Source organism: Zonotrichia leucophrys, chromosome Z (assembly GCF_028769735.1).
Source record: "Zonotrichia leucophrys gambelii isolate GWCS_2022_RI chromosome Z, RI_Zleu_2.0, whole genome shotgun sequence".
In the NCBI taxonomy this organism is placed as follows: domain Eukaryota; kingdom Metazoa; phylum Chordata; class Aves; order Passeriformes; family Passerellidae; genus Zonotrichia; species Zonotrichia leucophrys.
In genome coordinates, this window is record NC_088200.1 from 3096400 (window position 1) to 3121433 (window position 25034).

The 25034-nt window shown below is 40.9% G+C and overlaps 1 protein-coding gene and 1 long non-coding RNA gene across 3 annotated transcripts in view; one reads left to right on the forward strand and one right to left on the reverse strand.

The window, feature by feature from the left end:
• Nucleotides 1–10877: 10877 nt before the first annotated feature.
• SETBP1 (SET binding protein 1) overlaps nt 10878–25034 on the reverse strand; it is a 267698-nt gene continuing 253541 nt past the window's right edge. For both annotated transcript variants that reach the window (XM_064735472.1, XM_064735471.1), the window contains 2 exons: nt 21648–21815; nt 10878–16543 (listed from right to left, as the gene is read on the reverse strand). In XM_064735472.1, coding sequence (XP_064591542.1) covers nt 15987–16543; nt 21648–21815 — 725 coding nt within the window. In that variant the 3' untranslated portion in view covers nt 10878–15986. The remainder of the gene's footprint in view (nt 16544–21647; nt 21816–25034) is intronic.
• On the forward strand, nt 20120–23830 carry LOC135459428 (uncharacterized). The gene is made up of 4 exons (XR_010443031.1): nt 20120–20240; nt 21322–21402; nt 21546–21674; nt 22708–23830. It is a non-coding gene; the product is annotated as an uncharacterized LOC135459428 (long non-coding RNA).

The following is a 25034-nucleotide window of genomic DNA, read 5'->3' on the forward strand; positions in this document are numbered from 1 at the left end:
TCTTCATTTGACAAAGGATAATCTGAAAAAAAAAAAAAAGGCATTTTTTCTTTATCTTCTTACTTACATGTACCAAAAAGCCACCAAGTGAGCCATTGAAATAAAGTATACTACTTACCCTTAATTGAATTTACTGGTTTCAATATAATTGCAGATTCAGCACCATTATTTAATTTCAGGATTTAATGAATGTTGTCAGATCTCCTGAAGGGATACACATGAGGCTGATGAACTGGCTCCTGGTTCACTTGTGCTGTGTAGTCTCAAATTTCATTTAACTAAAGAAAGGTTTCTTCCTTTGACCTATGTAACACATCTCTGAACATCTTTTTGTGTTGCACCTGTAGGAAAAAGGATCCCCTGACCATGCAGCCCCCTCACACCTTCAGGGTCACTGCCAGCCTCTTATTCCTCCTTGCAGCTTCTGTTCCTCATCACAGAAGCAGAAGAAAACAAGTTCTGCAGGGATTCAATTAGTGCAGTGTCTCCAGGTGTGTCTGCCTGATTGGGATGTCATCCAGGTCTGCTGGACTTGGGGTGGAAATACAGCACGGCCCCTCTTCCCACAGGGAGGCATTTCCTGATTTATCAGTGCAATCATCCAAAGCCTCGCTGCTCCCCCCCGTTATCACACCTGCCCTGAGCTGATTCATGGCCTCAGTTTTGGGAGGTGATAAGGGCACCTGATGTATGGAAACTCGCAGTACTGCTGCACAGGACAGGCATGGGTGTGCTGCTGAACGTGATAGCAAAGGTAGTTAACAATGATTAATGAGAAAATATTTTGCAGCTATATCATGGGGCCATTCTCCATTTTTTTAAAGGACATATCATTATCAGTTTAGACATCAAATAAATGTTTGTAAAAACCTTCGTGGAGTTCTGATGATATTTGAAGCTTTACTCACTATCATCTCTATGACCAACTAAACCAGTCAGTGTCTCAGAAAACAACCATGAACTTTTGTTTCACCTTCCCTTTGAAACCATAAGCATTCCTAATTCTTCCTTGAAAAAACAAGAAAGAAAATAAATATTCTCAAAGACCATAAATTATCTCTCCTAGAGTATTAAGTTTTTTCTATAACAATGTTATTAAGAATCTAACCTCCTTATAGAAATGGAATATAAGAACCTAATGAGAGAAAGTTGGGATCAACTATAGCAAATGAATTACTTTTTTGAAGTAAATTGAGCACAAATTATGGTATGGAATGAGGGAGCAACCAATTGCTCATCCTTTGCATCAGGTTACACCAATACTAAAGAGAACTGGTTTAAACAAGAAATTAGAACTAGTAAAAGAGAGGAAGAAATATTGATAAGAGTGGATATGTGGAATAAATATCAGCAAGAGGTAAGGAGTGGGAAAAAAGAGTATTGGAGAACAATGAAACACTAGAAATGCATACATAAGTCACGCTGCTTCTAAGTCCAATTAAATGTTACAGATAAATTGAGAGAAGATATGACTCTAAATCTGCTTGTAAGTTATAAATGTATGTTCATTGAACAAAATCTCCAAGGCAGTGCCAACCTAAATACCCCTTGGTGTGGAGATATTAGTTTAGATCACAACAGTACAACCAGCCTGCATGACTCTGTCCCTTAGGTGAAGTAATTAAATACATAATTACACCGTTTCTGATTTCAGAGCTGGCTCTCTTGATGCATACATAGCCTGCAGTCATTTCACCACGCTCTTTATGCAGATAACTAGATCATGTTGGACATATCTGCTGTCCATTTCACTGGGATTACTTGGAACTGATTGAAAATCAGAACCTTTTAATGAAGAGTTCAGAAATTTAGCAGTCAGAGATTGCTACCATAGTGAGCCTTTACTATAATGATAAAAGAGGTTTAACAAATATCTGTGAGAGCTCCAGGGAAAATAGGGATTTATTTACCCTTCAGTCAGCCTACGAAAACAAGAAGGAGTTTGTGTAGAGCAAGCTCAGTTTTGCTGTGTGGCTTCCGTTTCATCACACCCTCCTTGTTACTCAACAAATTGAACCAACTACAAGATAATTCAGAAATGAAGACACCTGCTTTTAATGGGTTGATGTCAATGAGTTAAAAAACATCTGCAGTAACTACTGGTCATAGTTAATGTTCGTAGACTATCCTGAGTTGAAAATAACTCACAAGGATCAAGTCCAGCCCCTGCCCTGCACAGACCCCCAACAATCCCACCCTGTGCATCCCTGAGATCATTGTCCAAAGGCTCCTGGAGCTCTGGAGCCTCGGGGCTGTGCCCATCCCTGGGGAGCCTGGGCCGTGCCAGCACCCTCTGGGGGAGAGCCTTTCCCTGAGATCCAAACTAACCCTCCCTGGCACAGCTCCAGCTGTTTCCTGGGGTCCTGTCACTGGTCACTGAGAGATCAGTGCCTGTCCCTCCAATTCCCTTCATGAGGAAACTGCAGACCATGATGGGGCTTTTCCTCACCCTTCTATTCTCCAGTCTGAATTGTTGCTTTTGCTAAAGAGCATGCCCATTTTCCCTTCAACTGTTCTCCAAATGAAATACATCTGGGAATCACAGGAAGTTCAAATGTGTGAGGAAGATCTTCAAACTTCTGTAGGTAAAAGGAATAAAAACTACTGAGCAGAACCTTACTGTTATCTGCAACATCCTCTCCCTCCTGTTTTAATCATAGCCATGCAATCCAGTACTGCCAGCAATAGTGTGTTGGATGCTATCATCTCACCTTCTTGGAAGCACTGGACAGATGTGCTTTCTGGGGCACTATCTCAGCCCAATCTTATGCACTTTTGCAAAGATTTTTAAAGAACTTTTTTGGATGAAAGGAGTGCTGATTGTCTTTTTCTCCCATCATTTGCTGCCAGTCTGAAAGCACTTTACTGCCTGGGAATTTGTTTAAATTTAAAATTAAACTTTAGCTATGATGTTGAGACTCAAAACTGATGCTGATGAACTGTTTTGATGCTGCCACTCCATCATTCAAGTATGATACATATTGCCTTTGTACTGTCTTCAAATCATCTTCCAGTTGAGCATCAACCCTGTCTGTGACTACAAATAAGGAATTTTTCTTTTCTTGCATCAGGTATTTTTCTATAATTGCATATCTCTCTCTCTCATCAGTGACAAGTCTTTTCTCAGGGAGATGCCTGCCTTGAACATCCCTTGGAAGGATCTTTGTATGTATTTGCAAGCAGAGTGCTGTTAACCATTGTTTTCTCACAGAAACTGCTTTGAGTGTTGGGTTTAGTGTCTCTGACACTCATGATCTATCCCACAGGAGACATAAAAGTGTCATTTTGGGTAAAGTACACTGCAATTTTATTACAGGAAGCTTTCTATGCTAGGTTTTTCTGTTGTTATCAAATAAAAGGAGTTGAACACTCCCCCTGCCCATCCTCCCCACCTTGGGCTTAAATTTTTTTTTCTGAAAGTTGCTCTAAAATTATCCAGTAAAACAATGTAATGGAATGAAGGACCCTGGACCCATTCAGGAACCTGAAATCTCAGGTGATGTACAATGTCACTGATATACAGGGCCAACTCTTCTTCACCTTGTTTGTATTTCTGGTGCCTCTAAACTGGTGCTGCCTCTCTTCTTCAAATCAGAATATAATGTCATAAGTTCCACTGAGTCTCTCCTGTCACAGCCCTATCTCAGTGTTGAGTTAGACAACAAAATAATAAATAAATGAATATTTTTTATTCAGAAGATCTGATGAGTTTTTACATAATTTTGTGTCTCAGCTGACCCTGAGTAAATACAGTTTCTCTTATCACAATTTGAATGTGAGCAGTCCCAGCTGCTCATGCTCTCCAAAGCCTGAAAGAGATGACTTGGAGATCACAGACAGAAGCAGAAAATAGGAATAAACCCAGAAACCACCACAATATGAAGCAGCTGAGATGGAACTGCAGAGGAATAGTCTATTTGGTCCTGCACTTCTACTGCTCTTCCAGTGCAGCTGCTTTTTATCCTCCTCTACCAAAGAATCACACATTACAGTGTTGCTGCATGAGAAACAGCTCCACACTCCTTGCTTGACCTGGGGTTCCTTTTTCTGCTTTTACAACAGTCAGAAATCAATGCTGTGGCTGGGTAGCTGGGTAGCTGTGCATTTGGCATCCAGCTGGGTGCTGCTTCCTCCTCCCCTCTCTCAGTCCTTCTGATGTATTAAAATCTGGGTGTTTATTCCAAATCATCAGACCGTGTCATTCAACAGTGTTTGGCAAGTTTTATTTATTAATTTTTTTCCCCAACAAAAGCCTGCAAGGCAACAGAAAAGTAAAGCGTAAAATACATTTGACTTAATTGGCAGCAGCAGACTGCATGCGTCAGAAGGAATTAACCTCCAATAAAGCAGGATGTGCAGGAAACACAATGTACTAGTTTGATATGGTCTTTCAAAGCTACCACTTCCTGAAACAGAGGCAGAAACTCAGGTCGGCTGAGCCTGCAAGAGGCCCTTGGGTTGATGTGCGTGCAGCAGCTCTCAGAGGTCCGGCACATACCTCTCCAGAAACCTGGAAAGATGGAATTCAGGATCTCCAGCCTTGTCAGGGTTTTCATCCCCTTTTTCGCCTTCAGAGTTTGAATACAAGGCAGATGGAGCAACATTTTTGCTTCCCCTCCTGTGGTTCAGCCTCAATGTCCTCACCCAGTCAATGATCTGAATACTGAAGCGGCAGGAGCAGGCAGATATCATTTCTGGGACACCCTCATCAGTGAAGACACAAAGAGATGGCTGATCCAAAACTGCATAGCTTGCATCTTCAGAAGCCCACCCAGTGTGAACAGATATGTCTTGAGGACTATTTATAGAAAATAAAAACTTTCATGGGGGTTTTGGATGGGTTTTTTTTTTTGAGTTAATGAAGGATGGACAGAAACATATGGCTGCAGTAAAGAAGGACAAAGGAACCTGTGCCCTGGTTTAAAGATTCATTTTCACTTTGGTGTGTCAGTGACATGGACTCATTTTTCATGGTTAAAAGAAATAAGGAAAGAAGCTGGCTTGGAGACAATGCCCTGTCATTAAAGTCTTGACAAGGATGTTCTCTCATACAAGTTGCACATCTCCAGCAAGGAATTCACAGTGTTTTGGTAATGTTAGCAAATAGCTCTTCGATGTTTGCAAGGACTACTCATGGCAAACTGAGGCCTGGGGCTAGGAACACTTTGTGAGATTGTTTAAAACAGAGGTCTATTGATCCCTGTTTCCACTCAATAAAATAATTAAATTTCATCTTGGCCGATGGGACTAGGTGTTGGAACTGGAAGCTGGGTTCATTCTTGTAAGAGCAATTAATCATTTACTTAATTTTAAAGTGTTTCCATCATATGGATATCAGGGGGACTAAACCAAAGCTTGAACATACGTTCGTTTGTATTATGTCCTGAATTTCCATAAGCATGGTAATGAGATTTTGCAAGTTAAGAAGACAGTGGTTCAGATCCCAGAGATCTGTTCAGATCCCAGAGATCTCTACTCCCCCTTTTTTTTCATTAAGAAAAGCAATATCATTATTGGCTGATGTAATCTGGATCCTCAGGGTCACCATGGCCATTCTGGAGATGACATTCTGGTAAAACATTATTTAAAAACAAAGCAAAGCAAAAAATCTTCATGGCATCCTGAGCAAAAACACAATGACTGGCTCACAGTCAAATTCTTCAATTTTTAATTTTATTCAGACTTTTATGAAAATCACCAAGATAGAAGTTTGGGGAAGTTTGGATGTAAAAAACTGCTCCACTAAAACCATGGGCTCTTTTTTGGTATACTTAGAAAACACAGAGGCATGTGTGGGATTTTGAAGCACTCAATAGCACTGTACAATCTGGATGATATGGACAGTGTTTCTCTTGCCATCTCTAACAAATGGGGTGGCTGTAGTGGTTGTTCCTGGGCACAAGGTTCTCTTCATCCCCATGCAAGGTAAGATAATGAGACACCTCACAGCTACAGGCGTTTGGGAGCAGGTGTTCAATCTGCCCAGGAGAATCACAGGATCAGGGAGTGGTTTGGGTTGGAAGAGATCATAAAGATAATTTCATTCCAACCCCCTTGCCCTGAACGGGGACACCTTCCACTAAACCAGAAGCTTTGGGATGAACCTAAACATTGTCATGTTATCTCTGCAGTAAATGAGGCTCAGTCCATTCCACCAGAGAGGAATGAGTTCTCATCCTTGCAGGCAGGCTTCTGCACAGCTGCTGTCTTTACTGTCAGACCTTTGCTGTCATTGGCTGATCCCTGACCAGAATTTTGGGAAACTGCAGCTATCAGTAATTCAAGCAAAGACAGTTTTACTTCTCGCAGTAGCTATCTATTTATCTGCAGTTTAAGGAGAGAGAATTGAGGCCTAATGGTCACTAACTATGCCCTGATGGTAGCTGTTTAATGAGGATAAATGAGGAGTGCTGTGTCAGCTTAGACACTGGCAATAAAGTCCCAGTAAGCAAGCAGGCTGCCTCTTCCATCTTCTGTCTCAAAATCCATTTTTATACTCTCTCCATGACCTAGATCTTCATATCCTCCAGCCTCTCCCTCCTTTCAGTAAATGCCCTTTTGTGTTTCTGAATGCATTTCTTCCCCTTCAAGTGGTGCTGTTTTATTTTTTCCTGTCTTCAAGAAAAATAAGCACTGCCCTCCTTTGCCACTGGCTTCATTACAGCTCTGCCACATTATCATTTGCTTCCCTAAGAGATCTCTCACTTTTCATCCCTTCTCTAATTATGTTCTTGCCATTCTCTGAAAAGGCTCACCACAGATGCTTTTCACGTGCTCTCTTCCTTGCCTCTGCCTTGCAGAGGCTTTCACAGTTCTCCCCTTAAAACTAATTTTGTTCTTTATATGCTTGCTCTCTGAGAATATAAACATGAAAAATTAATATTGAAAAAGTTTATTTTTAAAACATAAATTTATATTTTATTTAGAGTTAAATTTTATATTTGTATTTATAAATTTATGTTTTATTTTTATTGTAAAAGTTAATATTTATAAAGTTTATAATTTTTTTAATTTATAAACAGGCAGGGCAAGTAGAAGACACCAAGGGCTTTCAGGGTGCACACATAATATTGTGGCACGCCAAATCAGAGAGAGGTGGTAGGAACTTTGCTCCCTTTGAGTCAATGACAAAAAATTGTATTAATTTGATTGGAGCTTTATTTGCAACAATATTTTTGGGACAGTTTGAGAACTACCAGACATGATCATGCATGGGAGTGGGATGCAGACAGGTCAGAAATTTTTCTGCCTTATGAAAGATTCTCAGGGACAACCAATTTTATCTGTGATTTTTTTGCTGGAGCAGGTAACCTGGAAAAGTACAGAGAGAAAAGGTCCCTGCTCTGTGCTTTCCATCACTCACTGGAGGATATCCACAAGAGGATAAATCCTGTGAGTAAAACAGGTGCCATACAAGATGCACCTATTTCAGAAGAAGAAGAAAAACTGGTCTTCCTATATGCCTGACTCAAGCAGGACTGAGGCACTCCATGATTTTTAGGCCAAGGAAATTTTCTTTCTGATTATTTTTGTAGCACAACAGAGTCATGAGAAGTAGATATTGACACCTAATTTAACTTCCTGGTGCACAGAACACTCTTTCATCTTTTTTCCAAGGACTCTCCAGTCCTTTTACCATCTTCCTTCCACCACACCTCTAATGAAACTGTGATGAGTTGGCTACTTGAGCTGGTGAACCAGTTTCCAAACACTTGAGTCTTTAACAAAGGCTCATTTTCTCAATATGACACTTCTTACAGGCAACAAACAACAGGAGTTTATATTACATCCTTCTACCAGGAGCACTCCAAAGCCACTTTGGGATGAATAGCTTCCACAAAGAAAGTGAAAGCGGATCTTTTTCTCCTGTAAACTGATTTAACACATTTGAAACTGATAGCACAGCTCTGCATAAGCTGAGAATGTGAACCAGCGTGTCTTGCTCTGTGTTACAAAGAAAGTTGGTTGTCATAATGAAATGACTTATGATTGCACTAACATTTTGTCAGAGTCCTCCTACAGCTCCTGTGGTGCTTTCACACCAGTTTTTCCTGCAGATCCCAGTAAAAAAAATTGCACAGACCGTTTGATATGCCACTCTTCATTGTAACTTCAATGCTTGCTATTAGCTCTGAAACCCCCATGTTAGTGCGCCAGTGATGTGGTTCATGAATTGCTCATAAAAGGCCAAACATTTTTTTTGTTGCTGACATCTATGCTTCCTTTGCTTTCTAGAGCTTGCCAGATGGTGTGTGCTGAAGGGCTTTGAGTAGGGTCCTGTCACTGAGCCCCTCAAGGTCACTGGAACATTTTTTTTGACTCCGTCAGTAACAGTAGCATTGTTCTAAAATTATGTGAGTGCATTGTGTTACAGAACACCAAATAATGCTGTCATGAGCTCACACAAGTTGCACACAAGCTGCAGGCGTCTCCACCAACCAAACTTTCCTTGACACAAAATAAATTTAACACGTGAGAGAGCTCAGGAGCCTGGTGGGGAATGGTACCATGAGAATGAAGTGGGTGAAGGTTGAGGTTTGTCTTCTCTCTGCCAGAGGAGGAAGAATTTCCACCTTGGAAAGGCTCCTTATCCCAGAACACACAAACATTCTTCACTATCAAAAGCGAATTAAGATCATTCTTTGCCCCAGGAGGCATCATCTCATCCATCCTTGAGGGTAGAGTGTGAAATTCCCTCATAAATTCAAACTCCTATGATATGGAGGATGGCCAAAGAAGGTTTGAGCAGATCTCCACAACTTTCATGAGCAAAGGATGCTCAGAAGAAAGAGGACCATAATCAGAAAGCAACGCTGTTTCTCCATTGCACTTGATGTTTTCATTATTTGCAATTATTTCAGGGCAGAGATTAATAGTGAAAGTATTCTAATTTGGAAAACATTGAACTCTTGCAAACTGAGACAAAATAACAATGTCTCACTGAATAGGTACGGTTGGAAGGGACCACTGGAGGACATCTGATCCAAACCCCTTCTCAAGCGGGATTCCCTGGAGAGTTTCACTAAGGATTGTCCCCAGGGAAGAAGACTCAAATATCATTAAACAAAAAGTGTGTAAAAAAAATTAGACCCTACCAGAGCTCCTTGATTCCCTATACTTTGTTTCTAAGACTTGCTGAGTTTTTTCTCAGAGATGCTGTAGTCCACAGGAGCAGAGCTGGAATAGCTACAGATGAAACAGTGGCAGAGGGATCCCAGAGAAGTGTGACCCTCTGACACCCTCTGGGGTGATGACCAGAGCATCCTCCCTGCCCAGAAGGAGACTGGTGACGAGTGGGATCTTCTGGTGGTGCCAGCCTGATGGGGAAAAAATAGGAGCCCAGGGGCAAGAAAGGGTGAACACCTCACAGACGCAGCACTTCATGCCCCTGTCTCACCCAGAGACAGAAATCAACATCCCCAGCTTTGTTCCCCAATGCCTCACTACCCCATGGCTGTGAGGTGGCACCACCAAAGCACAGCAGAGTTGTGCTCATGGGAGGTAAACCTCAAGAAAGAGCTGGCAGGAGGAGAGAACAGTGCTGAGATACTGCTGCAGCAAACACATATCTTGACAGTTCGCAGATGCTTCCTAAGGGGCTTTACCATAGTCTTTTTACTAAAATGTGGTTAGAGTTGGAGACCAGTAGCTTATACATCACAGATTCTGATAAAAAAACTGAGCAAAAATGTCAGCACGTTTGGAAGCTGTCAAAAGCTGAGGCTATGCGTGACTCATACAGAGAAAGAGAGAGAAGAGAGAAAGAAAATAAACCCCATCACATTTGAGAGCTTTGGAACAGATCTACTACAGTAACATGAAGCAACAGCTGTCAAAACAGCAGCCAGAGGGGCTGTGTTGCAGTCGGACGAGTTGGTTCCACCATGGCAGTCCACCCCACAAAGCTCCAGAAGAGAGGAATGAGAGAGGACATTAAATTAGCTATCCTGCCTGGGCATCACTGACTTCTCCAGGAGGTGAGATTTAATTTTCACGAGGTTGCTGAGCTGCTGGTGAAGGTGCTGAGCTCTCTCTGAGGAGGAGAAAGATGAAACCTTGGCATCGCTGTGGAGGAGCTCGTGGATGCTGAGGCTGACAGCCTGCAATGGCAGCAACACTGCTCTCAGCAGCAGCTTGGAAAGGAAACCTAAACTCCTGCGCCGAGCTGTGGCCTGTGCCATTGTCACAGCGTGGGGCTGCACTGAACGGAAAATACCCCTTGGCCTGCAGCCCTTCCTCTCTGCTGCTCAGGGAGGAGAGAGTTGGCTCTCATCACCGCCCTGCCAACAGCCCAGCCCTGGGACTGCCTTCCCTGCAGGGATCTGGAGAGGGATGCTCCATCTGGAGTGGAAATCCCACCTGGGTGGCAAGTTCTGCTCCACGGGTGCCCGAGGACACAGCTGGGACCAGAGATGTTTCTGTCCTTTCAGTGACAGGCACAGCACTGAAGCCCCCGTGGGGCCCATGGCACAGTCCATTTATAACTTTTAAGGATACTTTTAAGGATATTCTGGGAAAAATTAAAAAAAAATAAAGAGAGAGAGAGAGAGAGAGAGAGAGAGAGAGAGAGAGAGAGAGAGAGAAAGAAAGAAAGAAAGAAAGAAAGAAAGAAAGAAAGAAAGAAAGAAAGAAAGAAAGAAAGAAAGAAAGAAAGAAAGAAAGAAAGAAAGAAAGAAAGAAAGAAAGAAAGAAAGAAAGAAAGAAAGAAAGAGAAAGAAAGAAGGAAAGAAAATAAAAAAGAACAGAACCAAAGCATGTTTTTATCCATTACCATAAAGAGGGCTTGTGAATGCATGGTATTAGTATCCCAAAAGCTATTAAACTCCCTAGTGATGGGAAACAGATGGAAAATAAGACAAAAGAATTCACAACTCATGTTAGACTGAATTGAATTCCTTTAATTTCACACAATGAATAACATATGAATAGGATTAACTTTTTTTTTTCTTTTTTTTTTTTAGTTAAGTGCTCTATACTGTGCTAACCTGATTTGGTAGCGAAAAGACTGAGCTTTGTTTTAGAAAAAAATGTTTAAAAACCAACATCTAAGATCATGAAGGAGCATGACATTAAAGCATGCCAGATGTATCTAAGCCTCAAAGAACATCAAGTCCATATCCATTTTTAAATGTACAAAAATGCTTCATGAATAAAAACTGTTACAAAAAGAACATTTCAAACAATGTACAAGTTTTTTTCTTGCCTCTATATTCAATAAAATACAAATACATTTTTTTGCTCTAAAATATGTTTACATACAATCAAAGTAGAACATGCAAATTACACTTTAAAAAAGGCTTTTAAAAACCACTTATGAATACAAACTAAAAATTAGCCAGCACGACTTATAGAACAATCTTGTGCCCCATTCGTTTGATTTTTTAATTTTTTGAAATACAGTATATACATATTTAACACTTCATGTGCATTTATTATTTAAGAAATAGCTTAAAAAATAAAGAAAAAGAAAAGTAAAACAAACCAACATGGGATTGAACTGCTTCCCCATGTTGTCCAATTGGCAGCTCTTTTCATGTTTTTATATTTTTTTCTTTTTCTTTTTTTTTTTATGTAGTGTTTTATGCGAACTAGGCAGGCATCTTAAGGAGATCTCCAATATGTGTTCTTTGTTGAAATGTGCTTCTAATTATCTCAGAACTGCTGCACCCCAGTTTTTGGATGATATGGAAAGAAGAGGCATTACAAGGGCAAGATGTTTATTTTTTCAATTTAGAAAACCATACTGGTTTTGTTTCTTGGATTATTTTTTCCTTTTTAAAAAAAATTTTTGGTGGTTTTTTTATTTGTTTCCCTTTTCCCTGTATTCTTTTAGTTGTTCTTCAAACTCTTCAGGATGCTCATTAGATGTTCTTACGTGCAGTCCTGAATCAGGGCCTGTGAAAATAAGAGTTAGGGAAAGCCTTGTGTTTGGAACATTGATTTATGTTTATTTGGTGCTTTATTGTAGTGCTCAGAAGTCCTCGTGATGAACTGGCACCCCATTGCACCAGATGCTACCCAAATAGTCACAATTAGAATATTCTATGTTCCACAACATTTCTGCCAAATGGGCCGTGCTGTAGGATACTTGGGTAGCTGATGACTATTTTCACCTCTTTTAAATTTATTTTTTCCATTTCTTTTTTACAGTTATCCAAAAACATGCAAGGTGCTTCACAGAAAATTTAATATGGAAGGGCTCAAGAAACTGGCAGCATGAAGGTCTTGGAGACACAAGTGGTAATGTTTTTTTTTTTATTTTTTTTTATTTTTTTTCCTCTCTCCCTGAATATTTATCCCCATTTCTGGTTTTACACTGGATTGAGGAATAAAAGACCCACAGAGTGGATGCAAACCCGTGGCCTTATTTCATATGGCTCACAGCCACGTGATACTGTTTTGTGTTTTTATTGAAGCATGCTCAGATGTGTGCTAATCTGTGACACAGTGGAGGTGTTTGAAAGGTTTTTTTGGTCTTAGTAAGCAAAAGGGCTTTCACCCCAATATTATACAGTATTTGGAAATGTGTGGAGAGAATCCAGAGAGTTCCTCAGTAAATCTTCCTTGTGGTAAGGGAAAAAAGAAACCTCAAAAAGCTCATTACTGGAATATTGTTGGGTAATAAACGGCAGGAGTGGGATTTTAGCCTTAAGCCCTAAAACTAAATCCTTTATGATCTGCATGTAGTACATCGCCTTAAAATATTATTCTGTCAGCAACTTGCTTATCATTTTTATAGACTATGCAACATGCAGAACACAAATTCTGAGTGCCATCTAACAGTATTTTCAGTCTGCTGTTTATGACACTAACAAGCCACTCTCCCTGTCAGCCCAGGACCAGCTGCATGAGGGTGTTGTGTGGACAAACAGCCAAAGCTGAGCCACAGCACCACGCTCCACCAGCACCTTCTTGCCATGAAAACACAAACCTTGATCTTCTGGGTAGAGCCCATCCCATGCTGAGAGCTTTTAGCGACCAAGTCCTGAGCTTAGTTTCTCTAGGACAAATAGGATCCCTTCATGGTTTTGCTCAACGAAGGGTCTGTGGGGTTGTTCCCTCCATGTGGATGCTCTCCTTAAACACTGTGCCTCTAGCAGCCTTTTGGATAGCACTTTTTCAAAGGATAAGAGCATTCTTTTCCCAAATCTCAGGAGCTTGAGAAGCAGCAGCCACTCCATTATCCTTCCCTGGGGCAGTTTTATCCCAGTGTGTTCAGAAAGGTCCAGCCCAAATCCAGCCATTGGGGACACCCTGACCCTCTGGAAGCCACGATGGGCGTTGGATGGCAGAATTTGTTGCCTTCAGACCTACTTTTCACTCTCTACACACTGAAATGTCCTTCAGTGGAGGAAGGATATCACTGGAGATAAAACTAAGGATAAGTTGTTTGGCTTAATTTCAGCTACCTGGAATACCAAACTTATGATTTTTTTCTACCATTTTAAGTGACTGTCACCTACTTTCAAGCTCAAAGGAGATTGGGAGTAAAAGATTTATAAATTAACTAAACCTCAATCCAATGTTTTACAAGGAAGAAGAGAGGAGTTCAATGAGGTTTAGGGTTTTTTTTCTGCAGGCCTACAACTTCAGTCAATAACACTGTGCTAATTCAAGAGAGCTGAAAAGCAAAATTGGTTTTAACAGAACGAGCAACCAGCCAATTTATTTCTAAGCTGCATTAATTGGAAAACAAAAAGCACAAATAGGTATGATGAATGATGCAAAACAAATTGGAAACAAAATTCTGCGATCCCTCTTATCAGTTTTAAGGAGTTAGGACCTCAAAATTTGTTCCAGTCTTAAAAAAATAAAAAATAATACATCCCCTCTTCCAGCTCCCCGACGCAATCCTATCCCCATATGCGTTCAGTTTTAATAAGCTAAGGTGCTATCACAGAAGAAAAATCAGTCTCTAAAAAACAACGAGTTGTATGTTTACAGTGTTCCTCTAACACCATAGTCTTGATATGATTTTTGTAAATAAATAACAGAATAGAAACACAATATTTTTTTGTGGGGACTTTTCGTTGAGTTTGTTGTTTTGCTTTTTTGGTGGGGTTTTCTTGTCGTTCTTCTTTTTTTGTTTTTATTTTTTTTAGTGTCGTGCTATATGAAGCTTCCTTGGCAATAAACCAATTCAAGATTTCTTGAAAAAGGGAATAGAATTTGGCTTGTCAACCATTAAGAAATTCCAATCCCCCCTCCCTTGGTGGAATCTTCCCTCCCTGTTCCCATTTTAATATCCATCTTGCCATGCTAGGTGTTGAGTGCACCGCAGGATTTAAAAAGAAAGGAAATAAAGTTGAAAGTACCTATTTCAAATTTCAACAATTTACTTTCTTTTTTAAAAGCATTGACACTGCAATGGAACAGTTTTTTGTTCAGTCTTTGTTTTAGCGAAACATTTTAATTGGGCTGTGGATATGGAGCTTGGGTATTTTACCCAAGTTTTATCAATGGCTAACGGACAACTCGAATGAGAAATGTACAATTTGAACTGACCATTTAAAGAGACGATTTGTCACACACAGTTTGCATCCATGCAGACTGAGAGCTTTATAATTACATTATGTACAAAAAAAAATTATTTTTTAGTTTATTAAGGCAACCACAACTTGGAGAACATGTCCAAAGTGGCATTAATACAATTGCAGTGGTGATACCCTTTGAACATTTTTATTTCTATTTTCAGATAAGAACACTTATTCCTTTTCTTTTTTTTTTTTTTCAGAAATAATTGCCAAGAAAGGATCTATTATCCATAGGGTTTGTTCTATATATTTTTTTAAAACAATCTACTTTATCTATTTTCTTTAAAAGATAATATCAAGGCATTGCTACCCAAAGCAAATTATTAATATTCTGGTTTTCCCATTAATTTCACTGGGAATTGCAGATGGCAAAAACTTGGTAGATTTGGGTTCTGGTTTTTATTTTATTTTTTTCTTTTTGTGTCCTATTTTTTTTCCTTTTATCTTTTTTATATTTTTTTTTTGGTGATTTTTTTCCATGTTTACTATAACTATTCCCCAGAAGTGTCTTGCTGTTCTCTACTCATATGTACCGAGCATCAAAACAACTTGGCTGATGGATGACCCCTTTTTCACATGCCATTGCCAAGTTGCTTCATATAAACGTGCTATTGTAACCGAATATCCGTGTATACCTTATTTTAAATGCTGTGATATTCCATCATTTCTTGGGATAGCACTCGGAATGAGTGTGCACGCGTGTAAGGCTCTAATTTTCTATTGCCTATATTGCAGCTAGTTGTAACTAGGCAAGAAAATGAAAAAGAAATATATAGTTCTAGCAGGAGCCAGGCATTTTGGCTTATGCTGTCCCAAAGCCTGGTAGGTATATAAAACTGGAAAAAAAAAATCAAATAGGTTATAACCAATATCACAGTTGAGAAAATTACATTATTTTTTGTTGGGTTTTTTTCTTCTTTGTTTCTTTCTTTGTTTCTTTCTTTGTTTCTTTGTTTCCTTTTTTTTTTTCCTTTTTTTTTTGCTTTTTTACAGTGATTTATACTATGGTAAAGTTACTCTTAGTTTCACCTGGCCCACCAAACAGAATCAGAGTCGAGCATGCACCCTTAGTGACAACGTTCAGCTATCTGCGAGGATGACTTCCAGCCTCTGGGTACGGTATGAGAACAGCAATGCTGAGATTCAGATTAGTTTTGGAAACTCGGCAGAGTTCGTGCTTTTTCCAACTTTGACACACATCCTCCTCCCCTGTATCCCCCACTTTTCCCGCGCCTTTCCCCCCCTCTTTCCTTGGGGGGGTGGCTTGGGTCAAAGCGATGAAGAGGAAAGATGCGCGCCCAGCTGGCACAGCTCTCTGCAATGAGTTCTGGCTGCTGAAGGGACAGGTCAGTCTGGTGCTGCCAAAGGGGTGAGGCCGACTGTGCACCTCCTGTCCCCCAGTCCTGGCGTGCTCCACTGTGGGCACCCAACATCTGACGAGGTGCACTGGCCTTAGGGAAGGCCTTCGCTTTCGCTCCCTCTGCCCTTGCGGTGCCGCTTCACTTTCACGTCCTCCTCTTCCTCCTGCGGGGACTTGTTTTTCCTTTTTCCGACCCGGGGCGCCCGGGGCAGAGGGAGAGGGAGTGGAGGGGGTGGAGGAGGCAGAGGAGGCGGCAGCGGTGGCGTCTCTCTAGCCATGTGTATGACAGCCTCGATGGTGGCCATGATTGTATCTTGAGTGGCTGCTTGCTCCAATATTAACGGGTTGAGTGTTGGTCTCTGACCTCTTTTGCTCGGAAGGTCAACGCATTTTTCCAGAACGGGCATTTGGTCTCTGGAGTCTTCGTCAAAGGAAAGGGGTTGCTTCCGAGGACGCCCCCTCCTCTTCTTCACGAAGTTATTGCCTGTCTTTGATTGTCTCTGCAGCCGCTTGGCTTTCAGGATCTTGTTCACATGGTCCAGGTTCTTCTTTGTGGACAGGATCTTGGTGTAGTTGCACATCTTGCGCACCTCGCACTGGATTGCTTCGATTTCACGGCGCTTGAACCTTTTCTTCAGTGGTGAGCTGGCTGTTGGGAGACAAGGAGAGAAACAGGGGTGGGTCAAACAAGAGTGATTGGAAACTCTTTTTTTTTTTTCTAGCATCATGAAGATTAGATGGAAATACAACTTTCATACAAGTAGTCTTCAGAGATTGCCTGTTCCCTCTTCTAAAGAAACCAAGCTTTTGCTACAGCAATGTTTTAGCATGAGTTTGCTTCATTCTCATTTTTCAACCTTTAATTGGAAAGAAGGAAGCTCAGCATAGCTGTTATATTGGTCCAGCTTAACTATTAAGCCTTCTGTACCCCAAAGATGTAATCCTGATGTCTTCAATTCAGCCTTTAATTCTTGTCACGAATGCCAGTTAGTATGAAAAGTGTTTGTTGCTGAAACTAGTGGGCAGAGACAAGATGTGTGGGTCACTTCATCTGTGGCAAATTCATTACCCCTGCCTGGGTTTCTGTACTATCATCTCCTCAGATACTAGCTGAAACTACTCAGTCATATAATTGACTTTAATGGCCCCCAAAGTAAGCTTACTCCTAGTTCAGTCACTTACTTTAGATCTGAACCAAGTCCAAAGTAGTTAAGTTTCTTGCCAAGGTCACGTTGTGAGTCATTGTCAGAGCTGGGAAGAGTACCCAGAATTTCTTGGCTCCTTGTCCTTTGCTTAGGACACGAGACCATGCTTGTTTTGCCTAAATTGTCTCATTGTCCTTTCCTGAACATGGCATCTGTTCAGAGTTCAGGATTTGCACACGGATTAGAAGTAACTACCCCTTTGTGAGGGAAGCAGAATGTATTAATTCTGCTATTGCAATAACTGGTGCTCCCTCTCACTCCTAACATATCTGTTCTGTGCTGCTGGGAAAGAAATGATGGAAGTCAGAATTTCCTTTTTGGTAAAGAATAAAACATCCTACTAAATTAACCTCAGCCCACATCTACTGGCAAACTTAATTTACACCTGACTGTCAAGCAGTCATTTGGGTTTGAAATCCTTGAAGTTTCCCCGAGCAGGCAAGATTTTGAGGAAAGGTTCATTTGGGGGTTATCTCTGCCTTCATGGCTAACAGGCTAATCTTCCAGCAGTAGTTTAAATAAAGTTGCTATTGTAGCATTTTCTGCAGATAACCAGGAGCTGTCAAGTTGTAGAATCTCCTCTTGCTCTCTATGGGCTGTGACAGATTCAGCATATAAACCTCATTCACTGGCCTTCCCTCTTGGAGAACATAAATTATTGGCTCTTATACCACCATGTTGCTTGGATTCAGGGAAGAGCTTGCATAAACAAACCCAAGTTACAATGTAAGAAGCAGGAGTGAGTCATAAACAAAACACAGACATATGCTCTCTTATAAATAAAGACCTGGGATGGCCAACTTCCCAAAGTCTGGTTTTCATTAATTACAAAACAAAATACATTTTCCATATGTAACCCACTCCCCACACCAAAAAGAAAAATAAAACCCATTTGCAGTTTGTGGTTCACAAAGGACAAAAGAAAAGAGGAATGCAGTCATTTTGGTACCAAAGGAAAAGAGAAAGGAAATGAAATATCCAAGTTGCTCAGGAGAAGCTAATTAGTTGCACAAAATTCCTCCCAAGTAGGTCACCCCTAAAAACTGTGGATTCAAGATCCCTAAAGGCAAGTGGCAGCAAGCTATTTCCCAGAAATTTGATCAAAAAAGGTTAAGTCCCTGTCACAGAAAATGATTATTCTCATCTGTTCTCACTGGTGATTGACATAAGGAGTCCCAATAACTTCAGCCTTAAGCATTAAAATCCTTTGAGTCCCACCCATATCCTGAGAGTAGCTTCAGGTCAGAAGATCTAAAAAATCAAACATTTGGCACATTCCTCAAGTTCACTGTCCACCTTTTGCCTTTTATTTCTATTGACAGGGCACATTTTCAAGTCCTATTTTTTTTTTTTAATAACAATATTTGAGGTTTTTTTTTTTTTTTCTGAAAGTAAATCTGAAATTTTTCAGTTGGTGATTGACAACGGAAAATTTATCAGAAATGCAGGAAAGCTTGCAAGGTATCACGATGATACCAGGAGATTTGGCTTTACTCTCAATATTCATTGGAAAGAAAGTAAGCCAAGGAACTGGGGAAAAAAAGATTGAAATAAAGCATTAGCCAAGTCCCTGCAAAGATGATATGTGTTTACTGAGATTTATCTGCTGCCAGCTGTTTCTGCAGATTGGTGTTACCATCTGAGCATGGTCAGTGGAGACCTGGTCTGGACAGCTGGCAGAGGATGACCTCAGCTTCTAAACCCTAAAATGGGAACTCTATGCAGTTCAAGATGACCTTGCACATTGTTTTGATGTCCTGATGCTGGGTAAGAACAGAGAGCTCCGCTCCATCCTGAAACCCTCTCAGGCACTCAAGAGGTCCCTCAGGCTGAGTCCTGAGTGGAGCCTGATTCTGAATAGACACGGCCCCAGTGGAGCAAAGGCTGGCACCTGCCTTCTGCCAAACTGCCCAATTCCCCAAAATTAACTGATATGCAGGCAGTTGTGGGTAGGCTTCTGCTCCTGCATGTAAATGGATGGCTGAACACCACTTTCAGTGCATTCCTTCATGTTTAGATACTTTTTTTGCCCTTTTAAAACTTTGCAAACTCACGAGTCTTCTCATTTTTGTGCTGAAACACATTTTCACATTTAGGGAAAAAAACCCCTATGTGCTGTTCTGTGCTGGCTTACTGCACTAATTTTTCCTTTTTAAATGCTTTGGGGTGTTTATGGCTTTCTCAGGGAGCTAGTTAGAAGCTACTAATAACTCCTTTTCTTTCTTCCTAGCAAGCCTCTGAACTTGCAGGCTCTAGAAATCATCTGAGTTGTTACACAGTCTGCCAGTAGTCAGAATGCATGTACTGGGTAAGTACCTGTGCTTTCAGGTCAGGCTTTTAAAATGAGATATTAGGAAACCCAATATTATGTTGATTATTGAATGTCAGGGACATCTGATTGTACATTTGGTGTAGGAAGACTATGCAGAAAGAGTCTGATGGGCCTGCAGGGGGAAGCTTTGATGAGGTGTGCCTATGATAAAATATCAGGGAGATCTGCCAAAGTAAACTAGCATTGAAGTGAGAGCCATTAGGTGTTATCAACTCATCTGGAAGCTCTTGGTGAGCAACCTTTGATATAAAATATTTTCCTATATTGCCATGTGACATACTGCTCTGCTGAAAGCCAAAGCTATGCATTAATCTTTTCCATTTTATCCAGACAGACTCTGCCCAACCCTGGACCCAGGCTGGTCTGTGTTGGTCTTACTTTTCTGGATTTTTTTCTGGTCTGCCTCCACAAAGGCAAAATCCAGCTTAAAATGAAGGGAAAATACAAATGCTTGATGCAGCACAAGCTTTTATACTTTTCTCACTCTCCAAACAACCCCACCTAGCTGCCCCAAAACAAGGAAGAACCAATGTTAGCCTTAAACCACAGCTTCACAAATTTCAAATAGGGCACATGGAGGCCTGGTGCTTCTCCCCTCCCCAGGGTCCACAGGTGCAGTGAGGCTCAGTCTCACAAATTAGAAATGGCTGCAGGCCATGCTGGGAAGCCATACAGGAATGAAATGATGCTGGAAACAGCTTCTGAAGCAAAGAGAGCCACTCCTACCATAAATACATACTTCCAAGGGGAGCTAGAGGAGGCTGAAAGACCCACCCCAGCAGTGATAGTGAACAAGGAAGTGAGCCCAGGTATATCAGACCCTTTGGATGTTCTTCATTATCCCCATAAGTTAATTTTGGATGGCTCTGTTATGTCTGAAGCCCTAAAATCCTTCTTGCTGCCTGTTATTCTCCATCCCTTTAGAGGTGCCTGAGGCCACTCGCAAGAACATGGCACAGAGGAGGCTGCTCAAAGCTGGGGTCAATTTCTTGGCTTGCATTGGATGGAGGAATTTTCAAAGAGCTTCCTATTAATTACAGGAAACCCATAGCACTGTCCTGTTTTCCCATTAACACAGTTTCTTTTAGTTTTCAGCTAAATTATTTCAACATCTGGGCTACAGATAAACCAACAATTTAATTAGACTTCTGAAAATGGAAAGAATGAACTATGCAGTCAAGCATACACTTTCATCTTGTAACGGATCATAAAATATTTGTGTGCTTTCCTTCTCTGCTGCTTTAAAAATCTGTCCTTGGTTTATATATAGGAAAGTACTAAAGACTAAATAGACAATCCTGATTTTTTTAATATAAAAATTTATCTTTACAGAGGCTAATTTGCAGTATGAAACCCTTGTTTTCAGAATTTATTCAAGAAGTGAGAGGGAAATAAAAATAAGTGCGTTGAAAAAGCACTTTCAGCTGAATGATTAAATATGCAATAATTCTGTAAGTCAGTGATACAAAGATGTTTCTTTTGAATGTGGCATCAAAAGTTTGACAAGACTATGAAACTCCTAATGGCTGCATGTAGGGTAATGAACTGTGGATTCCCCAGTCACTGGAAATTAATACAAAATGGAAGATTAACCTCTCTATCCATGCCCAAGGAAAGGCATGATGATGCCTGAATGACTTGGCTCAATTTCCAAGGGTATAAAGATATCACCTTTCCGATCTGATTCAAAATAGAAGCACAAAATATAAGTTGATAGAAAAGCATGCTATTCTGACTTATTTATTCTGGTATTTTAAATCACTGCTCATTGCCCCAGACAATTTTGCATTTGCAAGACAGAATATTATGCTAAAATCACTGAAGTATGCAGTAAGAAATCTCATCTGCTCCTCAGCTATTCACTGTGTATTTGGTTTGTTCATGCTACAGGGGTGGGAGCATTTACAAGAAATGAAGAATGGGGCTGAGGAAGGAACCAGGAGTCTTGCTTCAGAGTGTCCTGCTAGACAGGCTGGTGCTACTTGCATCCTCATTATTGCACAAGTGGTGGTGTGTGAATAAAATAGATTTGGTGTGCCAAGATCTACAGTCACGGTAAGAAAGCATTGGAGATGTTACAGTCTGATTATCACATTAGATATTCATATTTGCAGCTACTTTTCCAATCAGGAAGGGAACTGGGTGAACATATGGTACAGCTCCAGAAGGAGGAAGATGGGGAAGAAACAGAGGGGCTGGAGTGAAAACAGCATTACCTGCTTCAGATGTTGCTGATGATGAAGGTAGGAGAGATAACACTGGACTTGGCATTGCAACACTGTCAACAGCTGCTGGTTTCCTTCTGGTCATCACATTACAGGCAGAACTTTCCATTTTACCATGAAGTGAAGTCTGGTCTGCTTTTAAGTGGGGACCTGCAATTCCTGGGGAAACAAAGTTTGGGCGAGTGTTAGTACTGTAACATGTCTGGGGATATATCTGAAAAAAAGAGAAGTAAGTTGCTGTCCTTGATACATTGATATATTTCCATATTTCCTTGTGGATGTATCTGTAATACAGTCTTGATACCAACAAAGATCATAACTGTCATCAGTTTTTGATAATTTTGCTGGAGGATGTACCATCACTGGTCTCTATAAACAATGGTGAACCAACAAAACATTTTACTTTTAGTACATTAGTGCATTAGTACTTTTTCTTCTAGAAAACCATGTACACTCTTATACATGTATAAAGACAGATATCCTTCTTAACTCTGTTTACTGGGAATGCCTATGTATCATTTCCTGTGCAGTTCATTCTCCACACATAGTTACATGCTTCTCTGCTATAAACACCTGACTTAGTGGGTGTTTCATCTGAGTAAGGAGCAGGCATCAGGAACAACCTCAATATGCAATTCCCATCCGGAGCACGTTACATTTATTTTTCAGGAATTCTCTTCCTAATTAAATTTGCTTTGCAGCTCATCAAAGGGAAATGAGTTAAGGAAAGAAAGAGTTGTTTGTCATATGTCTTTCTACCTACAGTTTACAATGCAGAATAAATGAGTGGTAAAATAATGCCAGAGAAGTTAAATATTCCAGAAAAATAAAAGTTATGCACTTATGGCTGGCAAATTCCTCCACTAACAGTATTCCTCAAACTCTTGTGTAGTTTTTAACCATTTTGTTTGCTTGTAAATATGTGAAATTTAAACTCCTGGCATGGAAATTTGAAAACCTCTCCCAGTCTCTGTGATGTTTGGCTTATACATGATTAGGGCAGATATTCATTTATCAGAGATAATCCTTCATAAATTCCTTCTTTTTTCAGATCTCAACCTGCACATGAGGCTCAGATAAAATGCACCAGATTTTGGCAACTAAATTATACAATGATTCAAAAAACCACAAAGCAGCTGAGGTTGAAAACTTCTCTTGAGACCACCTTGCCCACGTCACCCTGCTCAAACAGGGTCATCCAGAGAAGGCTGCCCTGGACCACATCTGGCCAAATGAGAATATCTTCAAGGAGGGAGAGTCCACAACCTCTCCCTACAAACTGTTCATCCCCTCAATAAATCCACACTGTTCAGGAACTACTTGTGTAAATGTTTCAGCTTGTGCCCAATTACTCTTCTCCTGTCACTGGGCAGCATTGAGAATAATCTTGCTCCATCCTCTCTAATCTTTCCCATCAAATATTTGCATATGTGGAAAAATCTCCCTGAGCCTTCTCTTCTCCAGGCAGAACATCCCATCCTTCTGAATCTTTCCTTATAAGAGAGATAATATCCCAGATTCTTCATAATCTCTGTGGTCTCTGACTGGACTCTCTCCCACATGTCCATATTCCTCTGGCATATCAGCCACTGCTCTGAGTTCTGAAATTCTCCAGATTTGTGGAGGGTGTTCTCTACCCTGCCACCCTGCTCATTAATTGACATATTAAAAGTTTTTAGTCCCCATATCATGGAGTGCATCTCTACTGTCTGGTCTCTAAGTGGATTTTGTGCTACCCATCACAGCCCTATGAGACCAGCCAGTTTTCAGTCCATCACAGAGCGCATTTATTCTGCCTATGTTTCATCATTTTGTCTGTAAGAAGCTGATGGAACTCAGCGGCAGAACTCTTGCTAAAGTCAAGATAAAACCCACCCAATTGGTGAGGCATGATTTCCACTTCACAGATCTGTGATAACTACTCCTGGTCATCTTTTCCTCCTTCATATGTTTGGAAATGCTCTTCACAATTGTTTACTCCATCAAATTCTAGAGACTGAGATGAGACTGAACAGCCTTGCTGCTTCCTTGCTTTTGCTTCTTGACCTCATTGGACTGATATTTCTTCTTTTCTAGTCCTCAGAAACATCTCCTGATCACCACAATCTTTCAAAAACAACCTAGAGTAGTCTCACAGTGATGCCAGCCAGATCCCTCAGCACCTTTGGGTACATCCTGCCAAATCCCATGGATTTATGCATGCCCACTTCATTTAAATGTTCCCTAATCAATCTTCCTCCAAGAGCAGGTTTCTTTTCCACAGCAGCATTATAGGCCTGGGATTCTCAAAGGCCAGTCCTACCAGTAGAGATCAAGGCAAAGAGGACAATAAGTCTCCTGCTGATCTTTTTCAGTCAGGGTCCCTGTTTCATTCAGTAAGGGGCCCATATTTTCCACAGGCTATTTTTGGCTGCTTTATGCAACTGTCAAAACATTTCTTGTTGGTCTTCTGCCCTAGATTCAATTCCAAGTGGGCTTTGCCTTCCTAAGCCCATCCTTGCATGCCTGAATATTGTAGATCTCATTCTCTGGCTCACCTGCTTCCATGTCTCTTTTGCTTCTTTTCTGTACCTGAAATTACTCAGCAGCTTCTTGGTCAGTCATGAGACTCTCCTGACATTCTTGCTGAGTTTGATTTGCCACCCTGGTCTGGTTTTGCATGTCTCCACAATGTTCCTGATCCAACATTCCTGATTCCTTTTTCCCTAGGAGTAGAATCCAGCCCCCATCTGACCGTCCTGTCAGGGAGTTGCAGAGAATGAGAAGGTCCCTCCTGAGCCTCTTTCACTCCAGTCTGAGCCTCCCCCATCTCCCTCAGCTGCTCCTGCTGCTCCAGACCCTTTTCGCTTTTGTGTCTCTTCACTGCACTCAGCTTCTCCATTCACAAACCAAAAATTCCTTATATTTGCTATTTGGAGCTGCTATGAACAGTCCCTATGAACTTGGGTTTCTGGCATGTAAAAGGAGAAATATCAGCAGATCTGTGGGTTCTCTCAGAAGCTGTGGAAGAGATCCCTATCAGATTCAGGCACAGAAATGCTACAGTGAGAGGAGTCTAAAAGATAGGGATACAAATGGGCCAGTCTGGGAGAGGAGTCCTGATGAAAACGTGACCTGATATCAGCTGGTGGATTTAAGGGAGGCAAGAAAGGGCAGAAATAGTCACGAGTGAGACAGTGTTACAGGTCACAGCTTGGTGGGGATAAACAGAGCCGTCTCTGCCTATTAGACCACACATCTTTCCAGAGCCTCAAATCTAGCATTAAGCATCTCAAATTGTATCCATTAAACTTCAATCTCTCTCTGCTCGGCTTCTCTAGTGCAAATGAGAACAATAATATACCCCTCATCTCAAGAGCAGTCCTGTGAAAATAAAAT